Source organism: Mus caroli, unplaced genomic scaffold (genome assembly GCF_978045245.1).
Source record: "Mus caroli unplaced genomic scaffold, Mus_caroli_1 scaffold_6, whole genome shotgun sequence".
In the NCBI taxonomy this organism is placed as follows: Eukaryota; Metazoa; Chordata; class Mammalia; order Rodentia; family Muridae; genus Mus; species Mus caroli.
In genome coordinates this window covers 111,731,474-111,756,177 of record NW_028227261.1, presented here as the reverse complement: position 1 = coordinate 111,756,177, position 24,704 = coordinate 111,731,474, and the positions used below count along the sequence as shown (strand labels likewise).

The window sequence follows — 24,704 nt, the reverse complement described above, 5'->3', positions numbered from 1 at the left end:
ATGGGGCTGCTGTGAGTCCTTTTAAACCTCAATGCAACCCACAGGGGGCACATCTCCTCCAATAGGAACACACCTCCTAATCCTTGCCAAACAGTTCCACCAACTGGGAACCAAACAGTCAAAAATGCATGAGCCTATAGGGGCCTTCTCTCATTCTCCTTCAGGACACCACACCTCCATGGTAGCCTTCCTGAAATAGAGAAGAAAGAAATATGATGGTCGGGGCCAGCAAGATGACTCAACAGGGAAAGGTTCCTGCTGTCAAGCTTGAAAGACCAGAAAGAACCAGGTCCTCAACACTGTCCCCTGACTTCCACACACGTGTGTACACAACATACACACAGAGACCAATTAAATGCCTTGTTCTGGCCTCTGCAGGCAATTACCCACACACACACACACACAGGCTCGCACACACACACATACCACACACACACACACACACACACACACACACACACACGAGACACATGCATACACATAGCTAAAGTTATATAACTAAAGAATGAGATGGTCTGAAGTCTGGATGCTCTCTGACCCAGTGAGAGCATAGTGGGAGACGCCCACTGAGAGGGTCAGCAAGCACGTATGTAGCCTGGAGTGGCCCCAGAAAGGACTGTCCAGCTGGAGCCAGGCACCCACCCACCCTATCTGTCCCCTGACTTCCACGCACGTATTACACTGCAGCTAACTGGGAAGAAGATTGAAGCTATTAAGTTAGAGGAGAAAGGAAAGAATGTGAGGGGGAGAAACAAGAAATGGGTCCTGGAGGGATACAGGAAGAGGTGGAACAAAGAATGGATTGGGGCTAGAAATGTGGGTTTTATTGTAGCCTGCTACTAATTCACGTCGATGCTATTAACCAGTTCCTGTCTCGTTTCTTTTTTCTTTTCTTTTTTTTTCTTGCAAATGATCTTTAAAAATAAAGAAATTTGATAGAAGCAGAATGGAGAAAGCAATTTAGGAAAAGGTTTGTTAGAGATGCTTAGGGATAATTAAAAACAAGATGCATTCCTGGTCTCCATTATGAGGCTGAGTAAGAACTGTAGGACTATCCATCTCTTCCTGCTTCCCCCAGAACCCATTTCTCCCACTTGCCTTCTTTCATTCTTCCTCTAACTTAATAGCTTCAATATTCTTTCCAGTTAGCTCCAGTGTAATATGATGCACACTCAGATCGGATGAGCGCCTGGCTCCAGCTGAACAGTCACTGTCTGACACAATGCTCTGCACAAAATAGCCACTCAACAAAAAACAATATTTAAAAATTTTAATTTACAGGTGCCCCATTAGGAAAAAATATGTCTAAAAATATTGTGTTAGGGAGAAAGTGAAACTGGAACATAGATATTGTCAGTAATATTCAAAATTGAACAACCACGTTAGACCTGATGGCAATAGGCCTGTAATTACAGCTACTTAGAAGTCTAACTAAGGCAGAGAATTGGAAGTTCAAAGCCAGCCCACAGTGAGCTACACAGTGAGTGCAAAGCCAATCTGAGCAACTTAATGGGTTCCTGTCTCAGAATAAAAACTAAATGCAGAGGGCACAGATGGGTGGGAGAACACTTGCCTAGCGTGTTGCTTTCTGTTGCTGTGGTAAAACACACTGACAAAAACAACGGAAGGGGGAAGTGTGTTTGGCTCACAGTACAAGGACAGTGCATTGTGGCAGGGAAGTCCTGGTGGCTAGTACTGTGCCTGCGGTCAGCAAACAGAGCATTGCCTGTGTTTAGCGTGTTTCCTCTGTTATTCAGCCCAGGACCTGAGCCTGAGGAATGGGCCACTCACACTTAAGGTAGGCTTTCCTGCCTCATTAGCCTGACCCAGAGACTCCCTCCCAGGGATAACGAGAAGTGAGTCTAGATCCTGTCAAGCTGACAGTATTAACCATCACCCTGTCATGTGTGAGGCTCTAGATTCAATTTCCAAATTCAAAACAAAACAGCAACAAAAATTTGGACAACCACTCTGGAAAAATATCTTTGCCTTAATAATTAATAAATTGCTGGGCGTGGTGGCGCACGCCTTTAATCCCAGCACTCGGGAGGCAGAGGCAGGCGGATTTCTGAGTTCGAGGCCAGCCTGGTCTACAAAGTGAGTGCCAGGACAGCCAGGGCTACACAGAGAAACCCTGTCTCGAAAAAAAAAAATTAATAAATTAATAAAGCTGATGAAACACTTAACCTATAAGTCAGCAAGTCCACGTCCAGGCATAGAGCAAAACTCTTATGTTATATATAACGATATCTGAAATAGCTGCTCGTAACAGCAAGACTAGAAGTCATCAGATGAAGAAGTCACTTCTGGTCAGGCAGTGGTGGCACACGACCTTAATCTCAGTGCTTGGGAGACAAGCAGATCTCTGAATTCAAGGCCAGCATGGTCTAGAGAGCAAGATCCAGGACAGCCAAGGCTCCACAGAGACAACAACAACAACAACAAAGTAACTTACAGCCAAGAATGGTGCTGCATTCTTTTCTCTAGCAGAAGGCAGAGGCAGGTAGATCTCTGAGTTTGAGGCTAGCTGGGCAACAGAGCAAGTCCCAGGCCAGCCTGGGCTACACCACAGTGAGCCCCTTTATCAGTTACCTTTCTACAGCTGTGATAAACACCACAACCAAGGTACTTTATAAACAGAAGGGCTTTTTGGGCTTTGAGCCCATCACCACCACAGCAGGGAAATATGTCATCAGGCAGGCATTGCAGCTGGAACAGGAAGCCGAGGACTTCCATCCTGAACCAAGATGCCAAGAGCAAACTCAAACGGCAAAAATTTTAAATTCTCAAGACCCTTGGGAGGCAGAGGCAGGCAGATTTCTGAGTTCGAGGCCAGCCTGGTCTACAAAGTGAGTTCCAGGACAGCCAAGGCTATACAGAGAAACCCTGTCTCAAACACCCCCCCCCCAAAAACCCTCAAGACCCACCTCCAGAGACACACCTTTTCCAAACAAGGCCATACCTCTCAAACCTATCCAAAGAGCTCCACCAACTGGGACCAAGTGTTCAACATCTAAGTCTATGGGGGACATTCTCACTCAAACCACCAGAGCCTATCTCCAAAACAAACAAACAAACAAACAAACAAACAAAACAGAAAAAAGTAACTTATGGTCTGATCATACAGTGGAAAGTTACATAGTACTAAAATGAGTAAGCCACAATTATATACATCAACTGATAATCTCATGAGTCCAATTGGGAAGAAATAAATTACAGAAGACTATATATATATAAGGTTGGGACTGGAGAGATGGCTCAGTGGTTAAAGAGCACTGGCTGCTCTTCCAGAGGACCTGAGTTCAATTCCCATTATCCACATGGCAGCTCCAAATGTCTGTAACTCCAGTTCCAGGGGATATTCTGATACCCTCACACAGACATAAATGCAGCCAAAACACCAATGTATATAAAATAAAAATAAATAAAAGTCGACCCAAGGGTGATGACTTTTAGCTGAAATACCCAACAAAGGGGAGATAAAACCTGTAGAGACCATATCCCGTAGACAGGCACGAGGGATGGGGCCACCCACCAATCTCAAATTTTTTAACCCAGAAATGTTCCTGTCCAAAGGAAAGACAAGAACAAAAAAATGGAACAGAGACTGAAGGAAAGGTCATCGAGAGACTGCCCCACCTAGGAATCCATCTGATCTGCTGACACCAAGAATCGCTTGCTAACAGAACCTGACTCATACAGATGCAGATACTCAAAGCCCACCATTGGACTGATCCCAGGGACCCCAATGGAAGAGCTAAGGGAAGGACTGACAGAGCTGAAGGGGATTGCAACCCCACAGGAAGAACAATATCAACTAGCTGGACCACCCAGAGCTCCCAGGCACTAAATCACCAACCAGAGTACACATGGAGGGATCTATGGCTCCAGATACATATATAGCAGAGGATGGCCTTATCTGACATTAGTGAGAAGGGAGGCCCACGTCCTATGGAGGCTTGATGGCCCAGCATAGGGGACACTAGAATGGTGAGGGGGGAGTGGCTGAGTGGGTGGAGAAGCACCCTCATAGAGTCAAAGGGGAGAGGGGAAAGAGGGGGGATGGGATAGGATAGGGGGTTTGTGGAAGGTTAACCAGGAAGGGGGATATCATTTGAAATATAAATGAATAAAATGATTAATAAAAAAATAAAAATAATATGTAAAGTTATTATTTTACTTACTCGATTTAAATATCATACAAAAACATATCATTAGAGGTTTATGTCAAATATATTAAGATAAACCCATATGGAAAGTATGGAAATAAAAACTAGGCAATTCAGGACTGAGGTACAGAGATGGGTAGGGACAGGCTGGACACAAAAAACTCAAGCTCCTCTTATGCCTGTGTTATTACTCTTTACAACTTACATATTTGTCAAAACTTTACACCAACTCAGTATATACTAACGAAAATGAAGAACGCTGAAGTGCCATATCCAGGGATCCACCCCATAATCAGCTTCCAAATGCTGACACCATTGCATACACTAGCAAGATTTTGCTGAAAGGACCCAGATATAGCTCTCTCTTGTGAGACTATGCCGGGGCCTAGCAAACACAGAAGTGGATGCTCACAGTCAGCTATTGGATGGATCACAGGGCTCCCAATGGAGGAGCTAGAGAAAGTACCCAAGGAGCTAAAGGGAACTGCAACCCTATAGGTGGAACAACATTATGAACTAACCAGTACCCCGGAGCTCTTGACTCTAGCTGCATATGTATCAAAAGATGGCCTAGTCGGCCATCACTGGAAAGAGAGGCCCATTGGACTTGCAAACTTTATATGCCCCAATATAGGGGAAAGCCAGGGCCAAAAAAATGGGAATGGGTGGGTAGGGAAGTGGGGGAGAGGGTATGGGGGACTTTTGGGATAGCGTTGGAAATGTAATTGAGGAAAATACGTAATAAAAAATATTAAAAATTAAAAAAAAGAAAATGAAGAACGCTGAAGTGGAATAATTTTTAAATTGCTTTAAAATAAAACATGTCTAATCAGTTGCTGTGGTTTTTAAACTCTGTGTGTGTGTGTGTGAGTGCACATGTGTCTGTCTTTCTGTGGAGGTCAGAGGCTATCACATAGCTTAGTTCGCTCCTTCGGCCACGTGGATTCCATGGCCTGAGCTCAGGTTGTCAGGCTGGTGGCAAGCATCTTTAAGTGCTGAGCCATCTTGCCAATCCTGTCACTGTGTTTATTTTAAAATGTCTTACTTGAGATAACTTAAGGAAGAGTAGCAAAAACTACAGAGAATTTCCATATGTGCATATGTGCTTTATGTGCCTTGCCCTTCTGTTAGAACCTTATGTAACCACAGAACACTCAACAAAGAAAGAAGTACACTTTGGGGTGTCACTGTTAACTGAGGTTTGCACTGGATATCTGTTTTGCCCTCTCCTATATTTTTGGTTCCAGGGCTAGTCTGGAATCTCACATGGTGTTTGGCCATTAGATCCTCTAACTTGTAACTGTCACTCACTCTTTCCTTGCCTTGAACTCTGACACTTTTGAAGAGCACTACTCAGTGTTTTTTTTTTTTTAAAGTTTTACATTTACTTATTTACATTTACACACACACACACACACACACACACACACACATGCACATACACAAATCATGGTGTACACGTGGAGGCCAGGAAACAACACGTGGTTGTTTTCTCTTTCTACCAAGTGGATGTCAGGGATTGAACTCAGGCGGTCGAGCTTGGCAGCAAAAGTCTTTACCCATTCAGGCATCTTGCCAGCCTGATTTGTTGAATGTGTCTCTGATTTGTCTGCTGTGCCTTTTCTAGTACACAACAGAAGGCTGACCATGCTCTAGATGCCTTGCTGCTAGTGATGTGAACCGAGATAACTAGCTAAGACTACTGTGAACCATTTCCCCTTTAATTAATAAATATAGGAAGGGGGAAGTTGTCACATAAAAACTATTTTGAGAAACGTTAGAGTTATTTAAAAAGATACTGAATAACAGTAGACTACAGAAGCCATTGCAGGAGCTAAGCTCTCTCATTTAGATGTCAGACTCCAGAGGAGGAAATAAGTGACCCGACTACCCTGGACTCACAGGCCCTGGCTGCCCAGACCCTGGTCTGAATTCATAAAATAGGAATGAAGATGACCTGAAACTTAGGGATGGGAAGAGGACATTGATGAACCATTAGCCTATAGTCTTCTGACTGGACCACACTGCAGACTATGGCAGACCAACTTCAACTGTAACTGCTGTTGGTGTTCCTCTACCACTCCTATTTATACACAGACAACTGAATAATTTACTAAGTAAAAAACTGGGAGAAAGGTCTTAAGCTTGTCTGTGTCTCAGTCTGAACGCCAGGTAAACTATAAGCACGGTGGGGTACAGCAATGAGCTCTTTGTGCGCAGCACCACCAGTGACTCTCTCTGCCAGAGGTGCAGCCATGGAGGCTGTGCTAGGCTCTCAGTGAGTAAATCTGTCTCACGGGGGAGGAGGCTCTTCATCATGAAGGCAGGAGCAGAGGAGACTGCAAATGAGCAAACTCCTGGCAGGCTCAAGTGCTTTTAAGAATCTAAAGAGCTCTCACCGAAGCAGATGTGCCTATCACTGATCGACTAAAATAAGAACTATATTTTCTTAAAGTCAATGTTTAAAACCATAGTCTCCCCAGCCCTCTGGTTTAGCTATTACACCCTACCTATCTATCAAGCCCAAGTCAGACCCCAGAAATCAAGTTTCCCATCCTGAGTCTCTCCACAGAATCTCAGCAAAAGTGAAATGTTTACTTATTTCATGTAGCATAAACATATACAAATAAAAAGGTAACAAAAAAGCCATTTATAAGGCAGAGCCAGAACTGCCATTATAAACGCTCAGTATCTTTGTTAGTTATTCACTCCATAAGGCACTCACGACTTCTAACAGCAAAGACTTCCCAAACATAGGAACTTTAGAACTCAACGGTGCAGTATCATTGCCACTGCTGTGACAAAACCACCACGACCAAAAGCAACCTGGGGAGAAAGGGATTATTTCGCTCAGAGTTCCTTGTAACATGAAAGCAGCCAAGACTAGAACTCAAGCAGGGCAGGAACCTGGAGGCTGGAGCTAAGGTAGAGCCAACAGAGTACTGCTTACTGGCTTGCTCAGCCTGCTTTCTTATTTTAGGGGCTGGCAAGATAGCATCCAGGACCACCATCCTCAGGGTGGCACCACCCACAATGGGGTGGGGCCTCCAGCATCAATCACTAATTACGGAAATACCCTACAGGCTTGCCTACAGCCAGATCTTAGGGATGCATTTTCTCAGTTGAGGATTCCTTTCTGATGATTCTAGCTTGTGTCAAGTTAACATAAAACAAGGCACCAAGCCTGCTTCCTCCATGAGGAGGTAAGTTCCTTGTACCTGTGAAGTATTTTTTTGTTTTGGTTTTGTTTCTGGTTTGGCCTAGACTTTTAGAGTCCCAAAGGAGGAGGCCTGGATGCAGCAAAATCTCCTAGGGTCAAGAGGAGATCAGGAGACATCCTGCTTCCTCTCTCGTTTCCACGTGGGAACGCCCTGTTCTGGTCCTGGGTCCCTCTGGCTGGACATCTGGTTCTCCTCCCTCTCTGGTATTCCCCCAACTCTACTGTTTGTCCCTGGAGTGCCACCACTCTGTCCATGTCAGTCAGTTTATGTCTATCGTTTCATTTTGTTGTTTGTTTCTCTGTGTTTCATAGTCAAGGGAGAAAAAAATGGTTAAAACTTCAAAGTTCTCATTCTTTTATAGTTCTGGGGACCCTCACAGGGCCTTGTACATCCCAGGCCAGTCAAGTGTTTCACCTGACCTGAGTTACAGCCCTGGCTTCTCACAGCTAGATTATTTGGGGGAGAGAAGTCTCTCAAGCATAACTCTTTTTCCTTTACCTCTCCAACTTCCCCCCAAAGATCCCATAATCTCTTATAGAAATCTTTTTTTCAAGGATACTGGAGGAAGTGGTTGCCTAGTGTGAATGAGGCCCTGGGTCTGATACTCACTCAGCTCCACAAAACAGGAAGGAAGGAAGGAAGGAAGGAAGGAAGGAAGGAAGGAAGGAAGGAAGGGAAGATAGATTTCTTTAGAAGAAAATACTCATTCCTGCTTTGTCTTGTCTCCCTCCTCAATTTGTCCTTGGATCAAATCAACAGGGAACATAAAACCCCTCTGGGAAGGGCTAGAATTATGCTCACTTTTCTCATCTCACATAGGTCCTTGAATAGTTGAAGAAACCACTTATAACAGCCCACTTTATGATACCGTGGGAAGTCATTGAAGATTTTTTTGGGGGGGGATATTTTCTTTATCTACATGTCAAATGTTATACGCTTTCCTGGCTTCTCCTCTGCAAGGCCTCTATCCCATCCCCCCTTTACCCTGTTTCAATGAAGGTGCTCCCCCACCACCACCCTAGCATTCCCCTACACTGGGGCATCAAGTCTTCACAGGACCAAGGGCCTCTCCTCTCACCAATACCCGACAAGGCCATCCTCTGCTACATATGCGGCTGGAGCCATGGGTCCCTCCTTGTGTATGTACTCTTTGGTTGGTGGTTTAGTCCCTGAGAGCTCTGGTGGGGGGGCGGGTCTGTTGATTAACAGACAACTACTAATATTCAAGAACATTAAAATTCAAGAAAATTAGAGTTTCATAGTGATGTATTGAAGATCAGGAAAGTTTCTGAGAACAGGGAAGCAAGTTAAGAGGTCACTGCAAGCTTAGCATGACAGTACAGGCCTGTAACCCAGCTCCTTGGGAAACTGAGGCAGGAGAATTGGTTCAGGATAACCTGGACTGTACAGTGAGCAGGATCAGGGCGAGGCTGAGCAGCTCAGTGCGACTCTGACTCAGTAATTTAAGGATGAGGATGAAGCTCAGTTGTAAGGGTTTCCTAGCATATAAAACCTCTAGGTCTAATTCCCAGTACTGAAAAACAACAACAGCAACAACAATAAAAAAAACCAATACAACTGTAAGAATCTGTAGCACAGCGAGCCCCACCCCCATGTTAAGGATGCAGAACAAGAGGAGGTATAATTTACTTATTCAACAAATGAACAGCCAGGCTCTATAATAGCTATCAGTATACAGGGGAATCTGACAAACTTCTGCCAACAGTGCAGCTGATGGTTGAGTGAAGTTACCACGTGCTTTATGAATGTGTCTAATGGGGCAGTGGCCCAGGGAATAATTGGTTGTGGTGAGAATCAGTGTTCTTTAAATGAGACCTGAATGATGGGACAATGGGCACAGCTCTGAGATATGGAAGACCATGGCAAGCTGAAAACCAGCAGCAACTGCTAGAAACTCTGAGATAAAATATAACTTGATGTGTTTGTACAGAGAAAGGGCCAGCAACTCAAGAGCATTGAGAACAGGAGTCAGATTTAAGAATTAGGTAAAGACCAGGTCATGCTGGGCACTGTAGAAGATCAGCTAGAAGTCTGACTTCACTGTGGGATTATAATGAGAAGCCAGCACAAGAGTTTAAGACAGATTAAAAAAAAAAAAAAAAAGGATGAGTGTGATGGATTGAAAATGCTCAGCCCAGGGCGTGGCACCATTAGAAGCTGTGGCCTTGTTGGAGTAGGTGTGTCACTGTGAGTGTGCACTTTAAGACCCTTATCCTAACTGCCTAGAAGCCAGTATTCTGCTAGCAGCCTTCAGATGAAGGTGTAGAGCTCTCATCTCCTCCTGTACCATGTCTGCCTGGATGCTGCCATGTTCTCACCTTGATGATAATGGACTGAACCTCTGAACCTGTAAGCCAGCCCCAATTAAATTTTGTCCTTTGTAAGTTTGCCTTGGTCATGGTGTCTGTTCACAGCAGTAAAATCCTAACTAAGGCAGAAGTTGGTACCAGGGACTTGGGTATTGCCATGTTAGGCCTGGCCATGCTTTTGTTTGGAAGAATGTGGATTTAGGGACTTTGGATGTGGAAAGCAGTGGAATGCTTTAAATGAGGCTTAATGGGCTATCCTACTAGGAATATGGAAGACTTTATTACTGAGAGTGATTTGAACTGTGTGGACCTTGCCCAAGAGGTGTCAATGAGAATTTCAATATGTGGCCTAGAGACTGTTTTGGTGGTATTTTGGTGAATGTGGCTACTTTTTGCCCTTGTCTGAAGAGTCTGCCTGAGTCTAAGGTGAGGAGACTCAGATTGATTGCACTGACAAAGGAAGTCTCTGAAATATCCATAATGTAGTTTGTTCTCTTGCTAAGTCTCATGAAGAGCATTTTAAGTAAGTGTAGCAAGCTGAAAAAGGGAAAATATAAAATATATGGTTCGAGTGTCAAAGGGGCACCAGGGAGTGAAATGGAGCTGAATCCTGTGTTCAAGGATATTAAATTGAATTAAGGGAGTAGTGACCTTGGGGAAAGATCCCATCCAGCTAAGTTTAGGTCCAGGCAAGGTAGTACAAGCCTTCACTCCCCGGAGGCAAAGACAAGCAGATTTCTAAGTTCAAGGCCAGCCTAGAACAGAGCAAGTAACAGAACAGTGAACTTTAGACAGTGAAGAAGTGGAAAACAGAAAGGTGAGGATTATGTAAAAGAACAAGAGGGCCATGTTCCAGCTCCAGCAAGCAGCAGAATTCAGCAGCTTTGGCCACGTGGCTCTGGCTTTAGAATCCAGAATAGAAGGGACTACTGGTACAATTGATGCTGGTTAGCTAGGGCTAAGAAATTAGTGGTGATTAAGAAGAGATCAGCATCACTGAGGTGAAATCTGGGAAGTGTTTTCTGAGAACACAAAGAACCTGTGTTCCAGAGATAGCCAAGATTGTACCTAGTGCTGCAGCAGTACTTGGTAATATGTAAGAGCAACCCAGGTGGTACTGGGTTTGAAGGCATGAAGGGTTATGAAGAGCAGCTGAGGCTTGGTAATGTGAGAAGCCATGGAAGGCCATTGCTGAAGGTACAGCCTCAGTTGTAGTTGATGGCTCAGGACTAAAGGATTCATGCAAAGGAGTTGAGGCTTGGCATCATGAAGAGAGCCTATGAGAGGCTCTTGGTGAAGCCTAGTCACAACAGAAGACCCCAGTGTACTGGAGATGCCAGTGCCGTGGATAATAACTAAGAATAGCAGCAGCAGTGGAGTGGATCAACCTAAGCTTAGAGTGCTACAGAAGGCAGAGCTGGAGAAGTGATGCCAGCCCTTTGGAGGAGCCCAGAAGATCATATGTAGTTCCCAGTCATTGGAACAAGAAGCTGTAACACTGAAGTTGCCTTGGAGACAACTTGGAGACAACTTGAAGAATAATTAGCCAGCCTGGGCTACACCTTTTTTTTTTTTTTTTTTTTTTTTGGTATAAAACTGCATCTTCTTTATTTTGCATACTTTTAATTTTAGAACAAAATAAAACAAACAAACAAAAAACCACAATACACAACACCCAACCCTGCTATTCTGTGGGAGAGGATCTTCCTGCCTTAAGGCACAGGACAGGATAGAAGATTCTTGTAGACATGAGCAGAGAGCCAGGTGGGTCAGGGCTGCTGGGGGAGCCACGGGGATACTATACAGAAGGCAGGGCTTCCTTCCAGGAGGCTTTAATCCACTTCTTCCATGGGAGAGGCATCCTCATCACCTTCCAGCGGGGGGATCTCATCAGGAACAGCAGCACTGGGCTCCTCTGCAGTGACCTCATCTTCGTCGATGCCCAGGCCTAGTTTAATCATGCGGTAGATGCGGTTGGAGTGGGTTTGGGGATCCTCAAGTGAGAAACCAGAGGAGAGCAGAGCAGTTTCAAACAGCAGCACCACCAGGTCCTTGACAGCTTTATTGTTTTTGTCTGCCTCAGCCTTCTGCCGCAGGGTCTCCACAATGGGGTGGTCAGGGTTGATCTTCAGGTGTTTTTTGGCCATCATGTAGCCCATTGTAGAGTTGTCTCGCAGTGCTTGGGCCTTCATGATCCGCTCCATGTTGGCTGCCCAGCCATAGGTGCTTGTCACAATGCAGCAGGGGGAAGACACAAGCCTATTGGAGATTGTCACCTTTTCAAGTTGTCTCCAAGGCAGCTCTGGTATCTCAAACAACTTGTTTGAGATACCAGAGCTGTGGACTATCTGCTGAGGAAAGCTGCTAACAGGGAGTGGAACCAGCCTAGGAGACAGTTGTTGCAGTCAACAAAGATGAAAAAGGAGTTGGAGATCTGAAGATCTCTTTGACATCAGACATGGAGATGCAGAGTTTGGAGTTTGCCCAGCTGGTTTCCCATCTTGCTTTGGGATTACAGTTAAATGACTAGGACAATCTCAGAAGAGACTTCGAATGTTGGACCTTTAACATTGTTGAGACTGCTATAGACTATGGGGACTTTGGAAGTTGGACTAAATGTATTTTGCCTTATGCTATGTTTAGATATGGCCCCATAGATTCATATGTTTGAACAAGCCTATGGGGAGCCAAAGAGTGGAATGTGATCGTTTGGATATGCTTAGCCCAGGGAGTGGCACCATTAGAAGCTGTGGCCTTGTTGGAGTATGTGTGTCACTGTGGATGTGGGCTTTTAGACCCTATCCTAACTGCCTGGAAGCCAGTATTCTGCTAGCAGCTTTCAGATTAAGATGTAGAACTCTCATCTCCTCCTGTACCATGTCTGCCTGGATGCTGCCGTGTTCTCACCTTGATGATAATGGACTGAACCTCTGAACCTGTAAGCCAGCCCCAATTAAATATTGTCCTTTATAAGACTTGTCTTGGTCATGGTTTCTGTTCACACCAGTAAAACCCTAACTAAGACAATGAGAGAATTAGAACCTGTTGGGCATAGTGGTGCACACCTTTGATCCCTAGGAAGCAGAGGAAGGAAGATCTCTATGAGTTCAAAGCCAGCCAGATCTATACAATGAGTTCCAGGACAGCCAGAGCTATATAGTGAGATCTTGTCTCAAAAAAAAAAAATGTTAAAAGCTGATCTAAATACAGGAACACCATCTGGTTTCATTCTGTTTTATTCTATTTAATAAGGGCTGGGGGGGGGTGAAAACAAAAGAGAAAGGAAGCAGTAATACTGGAAGGTTTCTGCAGGTATCTGAGACATGGTAGCAGAGAAACCTTAGGCTATGAAATAAAGATGACAAGAACTGGTTGATTAGAGGATAGGTCTTAAAGCTGACAGGCTTTGTCAGTGGTTTGGGTGCAAGTATGAAGTAAGATGAATAAGCACAGGAGAGGCATGCTTGGGGGCATGTGGCTCCAGAGTTCCCTGTACGCCGTGGCTTGCTACGCCACTGAGGAGCATCACATTTTACAACTGGGTATAACTGTGAAGCACTGAAGGAAAATTATTCACTCTTCTACCAGCAGATCTTCTTTTCTCTTGCTCTCTTCCTTTCTTTCACGTATTTTCTCTTTATTTCTCCTACTTCTAAGTTTGTTTCTTCGGACTGATTTTTTCTCCTGGCTTTGGGTCTCATTTTCTGCTTCTGATACCAATATAACAAGCATATTTAGAACTTTGGAAGACACAAGATCAGCTGGGAAGAGAGATCAGGCATAAGCTCCAGGACATTCATCCCAGCTGAGAGGCCTAGGAGAGGAGAGACCAGATAAAGAGGCCCTGGATCCAGCAAGATGAACTTCATGGTCACCTTAGTAAAGCTAACTGCAGGCCACTGAGAAGTCATGAGAGTGAGAAGGAACTGTTTTTAACAACGGAGAAAATTGTTACACAAAAGGTATTCACGTGTAATCCCAGCATTCAGAACTTTGCATCAGAGCACCATAAATTTGGGGCAGCATGTGGTACCTCAAACTAAAACCTAAACCAAAATGTTGAGCTGAGGTTGTGTTCTACTCTAAGTAATTCCGTATTGTATAAGCCAGCTGTTTTTCCTGGTGTGTCTTGCCCTAGGAAACTGTTTTACATGCAGCCTTGACTCCAACCTTTCCTTCACTTAGGAAGAAACTTCCTGGTTCATCTATGCCATTCTCATTGTCCATTCTTCATTTAACGGACACCTAGACTGGGTCCAGGCTCATGAATAGTGTAGTAATAAACACAGATTTGCAAGTATCTTTGTGGTAGGATATAGAGTCCTTTTGGTGTGTGGTGTACCTGAGTCATATGGTGGTTTTATTTTCAATTAAAAATATTTAGGGCTATTATGATTGTATGGGGTAAAATAGAATTTCAAAATGGTTTACTGGCATTTTCCTAATGACAAAAACTCTTATGTAAGGCTAGGATGGTGGCCCATCATTCCTTTAATTCCAGCACTCATGAGGTGGAGGCACGTAGTCTCTGTGACTTTGAGGCCAGCTGTGTCTACTAGTGAGTTCTAGATTAGTTAGGGTTACATAGTGAGAACCTGACTTACAGAAAAACAAACAAACAATCAAACATGGAAACACAAAGGGCTATGCATGGCTAAGAAAATCCTAAGCAGAGAAAACACTGCTGGCAGATCATAATACCTGACCTCAAATTAAACTACGGAGAGGCTGGAGAGCTGGCTCAGCAGCTAAGAGCACTGACTGTTCTTCCAGAGGTCCTGAGTTCAATTCCCAGCAACCACATGGTGGCTCACAATCATCAGTAATGGGATCTGATGCCCTCTTCTGGTGTGTCTGAGGACAGCTACAGTGTACTCATATGCATTAAATAAATCTTTAAAAAAATTAAACTACCCGGTGATTGTGAAAGTGATAGTGATAGGGATAGGATCACCTTGTACCAGCACAAAAACATGCAGTTAAATCAATGCAGTAGGATAGAGGGCCCAGAAATTATACATACATACCCAGCAGTGGCTACCAATTTTTTGACAAAGGCATGGGGAAAAGATGCCGCAAATGCTGCTGGCAAAGCCATCTATTTACAGAAGAACAGACTTAGAGCCACACCTCTCACTCTTCACAAAACCCAGCTGGATATGCACCAAATTTAGAACTGAAATCCCGAAGCTGCTATAAAAGAGCACAGAGAGTACATCTCAAGTTATAGGTATAAGCGAGAATCTCTGACCAGGACTTACTAGCACAGGAAATAGTCCCAAGTACTAACAAAGGCACTACAAAAAATTAGCAAGCTTCTTTATAGCAGGGGAAATCAATAGCAGAGGAGACAGATGGCCTACAGAATGGGAGAAAATCCTTGCCCTGGGAGTTGATAGCTCAAATATATAAAGAATTGCAAAAGACACAAAACTGACAATAAGTGGGCTAATGAAATGAACAGATAGTTCTCAAAAAAGAAAAGGAAAGGCCAATAATGGTTTTGCTACATAGCCCTGGCTGACTTGGAGCTTGGTATGTAGCTCCAGCTGGCTCTGGACTCATAACAGTCCTACTTTAGCCTCTCATGCCTTGGGATTACAGGCACACACCACAGTGGCTAGTTTACCTTCCTTGATCTCAGACATATGTTCCCTGCCTCACTATTCTGTAACTCCATGAATGCATTTCCAGGAATAGAGAAGCCTTACTTACCCAGAATCCAGTCTTTCCTAAGTAGCTGTAAAAGGTACACAAATTCACACAGGGGTTTCATTATTTGCTAGGGGAAAGGACAACAGCACTCTGCACAATTCCCTGGAGAAGTTGTCTTTAAGTTGCTTTGACTGGACCGAGCATCTCCCAATACCACCTATATAACTGTGTAAGGGCCATGAGCTAGCACACCACTACACCTATTAGTTATTTCCTTTTTTGGGGGGGGCTATTAGTGAGTCAGTCTCTGAGTTAACCTCCTGTCTAACATTCTAAACTTTAAAAATCTTTAAAAAAAAAAAAAGGGTCAATGACCGGTATGGCTATTTCCTTCTTGGTGATAATGTTGTTATAGTAGGGGCCAGGGACCTCCAGTCCTCTGGAGAGGGGCAATCCAGGAGTATTCTTGAAAGAAAAATGGTTTACCATTTATTGCATGTACACATGTATCCATACATGCCATAGCAACATATGGAAGTCACAGGACAGTTTGCAGGAGATGGTTCCTTTCTTCCATCGTGTGGGCTCCAGGTATCAAACTCACTCTTTCAGGCTTCCCAGCAAGTAACTGTACCCACCGAGCCATCTCACCAGCCCTCCAGAGTGTTCTACAGGAGGAAGTAGTCACAGTAGTGAAGGCTTGGCATTCCTTCTCAGCATCATTTGATGCTTTAGTGTAGACTCTAAGCTGACCATGTCACAGCACTAGATATTACAGGGAAGTCTCCAGTTTCCTCTGGTGTCAAATACACCAATGGTTTGTGTTCTCGTGCTCAAACCTACACAGGACACAGTAGAACAAGCATTCAAAAGGTGAGGTAACACAAACAAGGAAGCAGGAGTGCATCTTCTGACAGCAGTCAGGGCTGAGCACTGAGCAGCAACAGCTAATGTGGTATCTTAACCACTGATTGCCTTAGCAGCAGTGAGGCCCAGCTGTCGAGAGTCACAGTCAAGATGCTTGGATTTGTACCCAAACTACTGCTTTATCTTTCTCTTCCACTATTTACCTCTATGCACACTGGTCTCTATGTGGCCCACATTTTCATCATCCATGCCATGGTTGTAATGTCACTTCTAAAAGTGATGCCTCCCTCCATCTTAGAGTCCTCCAAAGCCATCTCACAAAGGCCAGTGGAAATTCTGGGGACTTCTCAATAAAGTTTCCATGATCCCACAGACAAAAATACTTTACCCCCCCCAACTCCCATAATACTTTGATTTTATTCTCCAAAATAAACTATTGTTGTTTGTGCTATAACCCTTTTTAAGCATCTTATCTTCTTTGCCACTGTCACTGGAGCCACAGTCATTATTTTTTCACTTATTTATTCACTTTACAATTCACTAATCCTGATTGCAGCCCCCCTTCTTTCTTTCCTCCCAGTCCCACCTTCCCATCCCTTCCCCCATCTTCACCTCCCATTCTCCTGCGAGAAGGGAAGGCCAGGGAAGAAGTAAGGAGTGGGCACAGGCTGGGCAAGGTGGTTCAGTGGGAAAAGGGACTGTGCTGTGTGAGCACAGTGTCTGAAATCCACCATGGAAGGACCAATTCCTGAGATCTTTACACATGTGTACACACACACACACACACACACACACACACACCAATTCCTGAGATCTTTACACATGTGTACACACACACACACAATTCCTGAGATCTTTACACATGTGTATACACACACACACACACACAAAATGAATTTTTTTTAAAGAAAGAGTGAACACAAACAATAGGTAGATTTATTTAAAATAACAGTCCAAGGAAAATCTCCCGAAAAATACACATTACATGATGTCTCCTGCTGATAAATTCATTAAGACAATTGCTACAAAGACTGCATGCACATTATCTGGCTGATGCTGAAAATCAGCTCTGGGATCTGTGTGTCTCTCAGGTAATAGCAACCCAAAGGCACATTATCCTTAGCCGCCCTACTTCATTAGATACAAACGTGGTAGCCATGGAGTGAGGCACTCCTGTGACTAAGTTAACCCGGCTTCCTACACCGGGGGACTCAGTCTCATATGGTACTTTACAGTAAAAAGCGGCACATTTCTAATGGGAGCCTAAGTCACTCCCATGTGAGGCTCCCAGGCTCTGTACGTCCACAAGGATATCAAATTGAGCATGCCTAAATTAAACTAAATCTCATGGTATTTAAAAAAAATCAGAATTGCCTTTCAGCTGGGCAGAGCAATGTAACCCTTTAATCCTCACGCTTGGGAGTCAGAGGTAGGTAGATCTCCGTGGATTTGGTAGATCTCTGTGGATTTGGTAGATCTCTGTGGATTTGAGGCTAGCTTGGTCTACACAGAAGAGTTCCAGGCCAGCCAGGTCTACATAGTGAAGCCTTGTCTTAAACACAACAAAACACAGAACTGCCTTCCGTGTTCACCAAGAATTCTTGAGCTAGGAGTCACTCTGGATATCTGCTGACCTCTTAGGATCACTCTGATTCTGGAAACTGCAGAAATCAGACGGGCGCAGGGAGCTATCTAGTTTACCTATCTACCCTGAGTAGTTTTTCCTCTATGTCCACCCTGCTTAAACACTTGCAGTGAAAAAAGCCTCTTCAGACAACTGTTCCATTTCCAGTCAGCTCTGTTTATAAATTCCTTTATGCATATACTTTCTCTTGACTCTTATGAAACCTTGAAAGGCTAGGAAGGGTCAGTAGCAGGGTTTGTCTAAATTGTAACTTGAGTTCTTCTCAGCTGCCTAGCACTGAAGCACACGAGTACCTAGCCCGTGAATGTAGTACTTGATGTGGTGCTCCGTCTATCTTCTCTATGGTTGTCTTCCATCAGGAGCTAGTGTGCCCACTGAGTTATGAGTTATGTTCCAGGGATCTGAGCCCTAATATCTAGCTGATCTATCTGCCTGCTACATGGGCAGCCAACCAAACAAAGTATGAATACTTCACTTTTCCCTAGCACTAACCTTGAACATCTTAGCTTTCCTGTTTACCTTAATTCTCAAATGCACTCTACTCCGTGTTATCCATCCTCAAACCCTTTCAGGAATTTCTCTTCTCCAGCACGTCTCTCAGAGACGTTCAATAACTTCTCTTGTATTTTCCTTCCTCCTTTAAGTCTTACAATGGGCCAAATGGCTGGGATTACCAAACACTAAGAAGCGATGGCTCTGTAATCTCAGTTAAACAGATACACTCAGCAATAGTCTGCTGGATTGCTGTCCGCCTTCTAAGTCAAAGACCAGAAACATGCTCACCTTAAGCTTTGGGGAAGACATTTTCACTCTGGTTACCATAGCACGGTTTTCTGCTTACAAACGTTCAGAATTAAATTACTTATCCACATGTTTCAGCTCTTTAAACATTGTTTTTATTGTCCTCTAAAGAGTACCCTTAAACACTACTCTCAGGTACAAATTAATACCATCAATAATGACCTCAGTTCAATTTTGCAATTTTTCCCTCTCACAGTTGTAGCAAAAGTAGTTTCAGGCCAGGTCAGAGGCAAATCAAGTTTGAATCCTAACCAAATGTCTTAAAGTTCTAATTTTTTTTTTCTTAGACAGGCACTCATGTAAGTGAAGCTGGTGGCCACAGACTCTTGACCATCCTCATCCACCTCCCACATTCTAGACTCACAGATGTGTCCCAGCACACCTGGCAAACAGTGTCACCCCATCCTGATCTGGTGACTGAACCCAGGGCACTGTGCATGCTAGGCAGGCCCCTCTCAGTGAGTTAGATGCAGACCCCAGGTTATACGGTGTTCCTAGGAAGGGGTCAGTTCGGTGCTTGGACAGGAGTCCTGGAAGCACAAACTGTGTGAAGTACAGTACAGTGTAGGATGGGACAATACAGGGCTGCTTGCTGAGGCCCGCACCTCAACTGATAGGAGCTGAGCACTTACCTGAAACAAAAGCTTTTACGTATTTCATCTCAGAGAAACACCACCTAAGAACGAAACAAAAACTGCTTTGTCAGTTAGCTGGCATCCTGATGTTATAATAATACCTACCATTCATCACAAATTTAGTGTGCTGGACACGTTACTCAGTGCTTTATGTACGTTATCTTGCTTCTCACTAAAATGGGGATTTTAAGTATTTCTATCTGAAAATGATGTGCCTGTGTTTGTGTGCAAGTTAAGTGTACTCAAAGCTGGGTGCTTGAAACTGAACTTGGGTCTCCCTGAAGAGCAGGGATGCCCTTACCTGCTGAGCTTTCTCTCTAGCCTCTCTCAGTTTGGTTTTGAGACTTGGCTTCATTATGTTGCACCATGGCCTTGAACTCACAATCTTCTGCCTCAGCCTGCTGAATAGCTAGAATTACAGGCACATGCAGCATCCAGTTCAGGTTGAAAAAAAAAAGTCAAAAGCCTAGCAAGCAGCCAAAATTAAACTAACCAAAGTAGCAGATTCAAGCCAGGCAGTGTGATGCTTATCTTTAATTCCAGAAAGGCAGAGGCGATCGGATCTCTGTGACTTCAAGGCCAGCCTGGTCTACAGAGTGAGTTTCAGGACAGCTAGTACTATACAAAGAAACCCCTGCCTTGGAAAAAAAAACAAAACAAAACAAAAAAAAAAAACCAACCAATCAACCAACTTACCAACAAAATAGTGTATTCAGTATTATCCAGTATCAAGTGATTCCAATGTGTATTCAAAGCTGAAGACCATTAATATATACTTCCTCATACGATATAAAAGGAACTCAACATCTAAATAATTTAAAAGTGATCCAAACTCACTGAACAAAAATCCAGGTGATTTCCCCTAGTGGATGAATTAAAAGCCCTGATGTTGTGATGTAAGGATCCTGTAGAACTTTTCAATGACTTCTTAGCTTTCTCCCATTAAAAGCCGAAGTCATTATAATGGACAACAGGCCCCTGGGAATTGAGGTTATCTTTCCCTTCGTTCAGTCAGTCCATTTATACTTTGAGACCTTGGCTAGAGAAGGTATTTTAGCCAAGGAGCAATTCTGGCATGTAAGAAAGGTCCTAATATGAAGTGGGCATCCAGGGTGGATGCAGGCTACATGCTGAGTACTTTCATATTCCACAGCACAGAATCTTCACACTCATTCTTCAACAAAGGCACCAGCATCCTCAGACAGCTGAGACTGAATCTTATAGTATTTCAACATAGGGAACACTACAATATTTGGAAAGCATCCATAATGGTTATTTTTTCCCTGAGAAAAAGTTTGCTGTTTTCTCTCCCATCCCCCAACTCTCTTGTCCTAGTCTGGGAAGTTGACTTCTATGGACTATATCCCTCATACTGTCTTGACTCTAGACTGCTTGTTAGGTCTTACCAATGAACAGTACTAGCTGGCAACTGGAGCACATGGAAAACATTAGGGCATTTATTCCTCTGCACCTTGTTCAAGCTAGCTAGCTAGCTCTCTCTCTCTCTCTCTCTCTCTCTCTCTCTCTCTCTCTCTCTCCCTCTCTTCTTTTTTAAAGACAATTATTTTATTTATATGAGTACACTGTAGCTATCTTCAGACACACCAGAAGGGGGCATCTGATCCCAATACAGATGGTTGTGAGCCACCATATGGTTGCTGGGAATTGAACTGAGGACCTTGGGAAGAGCAGTCAGTGCTCTTAACCGCTGAGCCCATCTCTCCAGCCCCTGCAGTAGTTAAGACCATAGCTCTGGTCTGGAAGACCCTGGTCCCAGAGCCTTAGCTGTAGCTTGACTCTGTCTGAACAGTCCCTTGCCTTTACCCCTTCAGCCTTAGGGGCGCCACTCACTGCTGCTGTTCTCCCTTGTCTTTACTCCTTCACAGTTCTTTTATTGCTGACCAGGCCTTTAAGTCAAATCTTTGTGACCATATCAACTATCTTTCTGCCAAGACTCTGACTGCGACCTTAGAAAAAACATCTATGGAGTGTGAAGAAACAGCTCAGTGGTTAAGAGCATGTGCTGCTCTTGCAGAGGACCGCCGTTTGCTTCCCAGCACCTACATGGCAAGAGGATACTGAGCAAAAAACGTCCTTCCCTCATCAACCTATTTGTCTCTGACTGGCAGGTGACTTTACACACAGTCAAAAAGGAGCCCTGCCAAACAGCAGTGCTTAGAAAGGGGTTCTACAAAAAGACCTCATCACTGTGCCCTATCATGACCTATGCTGAGCCAGTCATAGTTTTTATAAGGTTATAAGCAGCATATGAAGATCTACCACATAAGGAACAGGATATATTTGCTATCAGTTTCCTTCGATGTAGGAGGCATAATCTTGAAGGGCACAGTGTCGGCAAAAAATATTACTTCATCAAAACAACAAAAAAACGGTTTCCAAAGACCAAAAGACCACCTTGTTGAAGTTAGTTACCATTTTAATGCTAGGTTGGTGTTACCTCAAGCTAAAAGTCCTTTTGCCATTTTATGTTGCTTTTTCAGCTTGGTCTTTCTGCTCTTGGGTCTGGAAAGATCACGCGGGGATCAGTCAAAACATGCTAAAGGGGGTAATTCTATCCTTTAAAAATCCACTAGTTCAGACCTTCTAACCTGAAATTTTTTCCTACTTTTGTTTAAAACTGTATCAAGGGGCTGGCTGGAGGGAGACTGCTCTTTCAGTGGCATAGGGTCCCAGCATCCACATGGCAGCTCCTATCTGTCTCTAACTACAGTCCCAAGGGATCTGATGGCCTCCAAGGACACCAAGTACAATTTATACTTGTGATGGTAGCAGCAGGGGGGCAGAGGCAGGAGGATCAGTACAAGTTCTGGGGCAGTCTGGTCTATGCAGTGAGTTTTAAGCCAGTTAGGGCTATCCATCAAGACCCTGTTTCGAAGCAAAGAAATAATGTCTACCTTGGCAGTTCCTCAGATAGATAGACACCTACTTATTCACATTAGAAAGTTTGTGGTAGAGAGTTTAATTTTTCCTGCCAAGTAGGCAATAAAAGGAAAAGAATGATAGCAAATGCCCAGGAATCTTAACAGTCTTGGGGAAATGAGCAAACTTCCTTAGTTACCAGGGATATGACACAGCTGGGAGACTTAGGGTTAACCTGCTTTACGGAATAAATGGACAAATGTGTGCCCTTTGGGAGCTACCTGGAGGAGGATAAATGTCTTCGGAAAACGTCTGGATAGACATCTCAGGGAGTGCCAGGGAAAGCTGTATATCTGAGGAGTACTGACCGAGTTCTCTTGGTGAGTATTACAATAATTCTCAAAGAAGTGGGAGGATGAATACCACCCGGTAGTTCAAGTAATATAAGGTCTCCAAGCAATGTTGTCAGAAACTTAAACCGTAACTTCTCCTCGGGCGCCCCCTACTTACCGTCGCCTCACAGCCTCCTACTCCAGCAACCTCCATCTTAACGCACCTTTCTGCGCTTGTGCCACAGAACCACAGCTTCCGCCCAGAGCTGGACCTGCCCGCCCACGCGCTGCCGCGAGCTCGTCTCCAGCCACGCCCCTTTCTGCAGATGGTGAAGCTGGAAAGTCTGGCTTTGAAGTAGTTGAGTCCTAAATCCGTGAGATGGCCAAGTCCTGAGATGAAATCCTCAGATCCTTCCAGGGGCTAACCGCATGCTAATGAGGGGAGAATAACAAAGGGGAGTGCTGCCCAGAGTTGGTGGGGTCCAGATGGCTTCCCAGAGGTGACAAACTGAAAGGTAGTGGAAAAGGTGCCTGGACATTAACAAGAATGGACACAAGAATGTAAAATGGCACTGAGGACACATTCAGCTGCGGAATTGTGTGTATGGGTATGTGGTGGGTATGTGGAGGGCATTCCTGGAGGGGTTTAAGTTTTAGCTTAGAAGCCACTGTGACCATTGAGTAGCTTTTTTTTTTTTAATTAATTTTCTTCATTTACATTTCAAATGCTATCCCCTTAGTCCCCTATACCCCACCCCGCCATGCTCCCCAACCCACCCACGCCCACTTCCTGGCCCTGGCATTCCCCTGTACTGGGGCATATAATCTTCACAACACTAAGTGGCTTTTAACTGAAGAGGAAAGAGGACGGACCCAGAGAGATGGCTTAGTGGTTAAAAGCACTTGTTCTTGCAGAGAACATCCATATGGTGTCTCACAACCATCCACAACTCCAGTTCCAGGATCAGGTGCCTTCTTTTGACCTCTGTGGGTGCCAGGCACCCAGGTGGTGCATTAGCATACGTGCAGGCAACATACATGCAGGCAAAACACTCGCTCACACAAATGTAAATAAAACGTTAAAGTACTTTTTAAAAAGAGAGAGAGAGCAGGAACAAAGGCTGGGGTTTATCAGTGATACAGAGGAGGGAAATAAAAAATACTAGGAGTTAGAGTTCCTGATATGAGAGGGGCCATGACTAAGTAATAAAGACTGTGAACTTCCAAGATGCCTGGCTGCTTCTTCACCCTCTTGACCTAAGACAAAGGTCTGGGAATAATAATTAATAATAATAATAATAATAATGTCTTGTGAGATTTTTTTTTTACCTCCTCCTGTCAGTGGAGCCCCTGCTGACCGAGTGCCTCAGCAAGCCCAAGGCCAGATCAGGACATATTTACACAACAGTTATGGGCCAACCAACCCCAAATTAGGAGGAAGCCCTTTCACACTTTACAAGTTCCTAGCCATCAAGAAGATAGACTTCTGCTTTGCAGGAGGGTCTTTCTCTGTGTCCCTGCTGAATGGGAATATTTTCTCACTTTTAATAAAAAGCTTTCTTCCGACTGCTGAATCTGCCCTTTTGCAATTTCTCTACAGCTACCTGTCATGGTCGAGATTTTTCTCCCTCTGCCTTGTAGTTCTTTAACTGGCAGAGAAAATGAACCCAGTCAAGCCCCTTAGCTAGATTAGTGGACTAGAAAATAGAGAGTAGGTTCACAGGGACATTCCATTTTCTTAGCTGTAGCCTGGAACTGCTATGTGGACCAAGCTGGCTCAGATTCACAGAGATCCAAATGCCTGTCTCCCAACTGCTGGTCTTAAAGTGTGAGCCACCCAACCCAGCCCCTGGGGATGATTTTGATGCAGAGGTGACAGAAAGCTGCTTTAGGAGGGGTGGGGGGGGGGAAAGCTTTAAAATGACTTGGCAACTGACTAGAAAGGATCTGTTTAGGAAGCAATGGAAATGGATCCAGTTTCCTGTTGCAGGTGCTGGCTACGGTAGGAAGGAGGATGTGTGGCCTGTATTTTCTGTGTCAAGTCTTTTCTGATTCTGTGAGGCCTCATTTTAACCTTCCTTTCTCTACCTTCCTAGTTTTGCTACCACAGCTTATCTGCCTTGAAAAGAACTGGGATGCAAAGCCTAACCTGGGCTGACATAGCAGCCT

At 44.2% G+C, this 24,704-nt stretch overlaps 1 protein-coding gene across 1 annotated transcript in view; it reads right to left on the bottom strand.

Moving 5' to 3' along the window:
* The window catches only part of LOC110292950 (phospholipid-transporting ATPase FetA), a 108,219-nt gene extending 85,453 nt beyond the window's left edge, over positions 1-22,766 (bottom strand). Inside the window, exons 1-2 of the mRNA XM_021160642.1 lie at positions 22,714-22,766; positions 19,321-19,364 (exon numbers count right to left, since the gene is read on the bottom strand). Coding sequence (XP_021016301.1) covers positions 19,321-19,348 — 28 coding nt within the window. The 5' untranslated portion in view covers positions 19,349-19,364; positions 22,714-22,766. The remainder of the gene's footprint in view (positions 1-19,320; positions 19,365-22,713) is intronic.
* Positions 22,767-24,704: the final 1,938 nt, after the last annotated feature.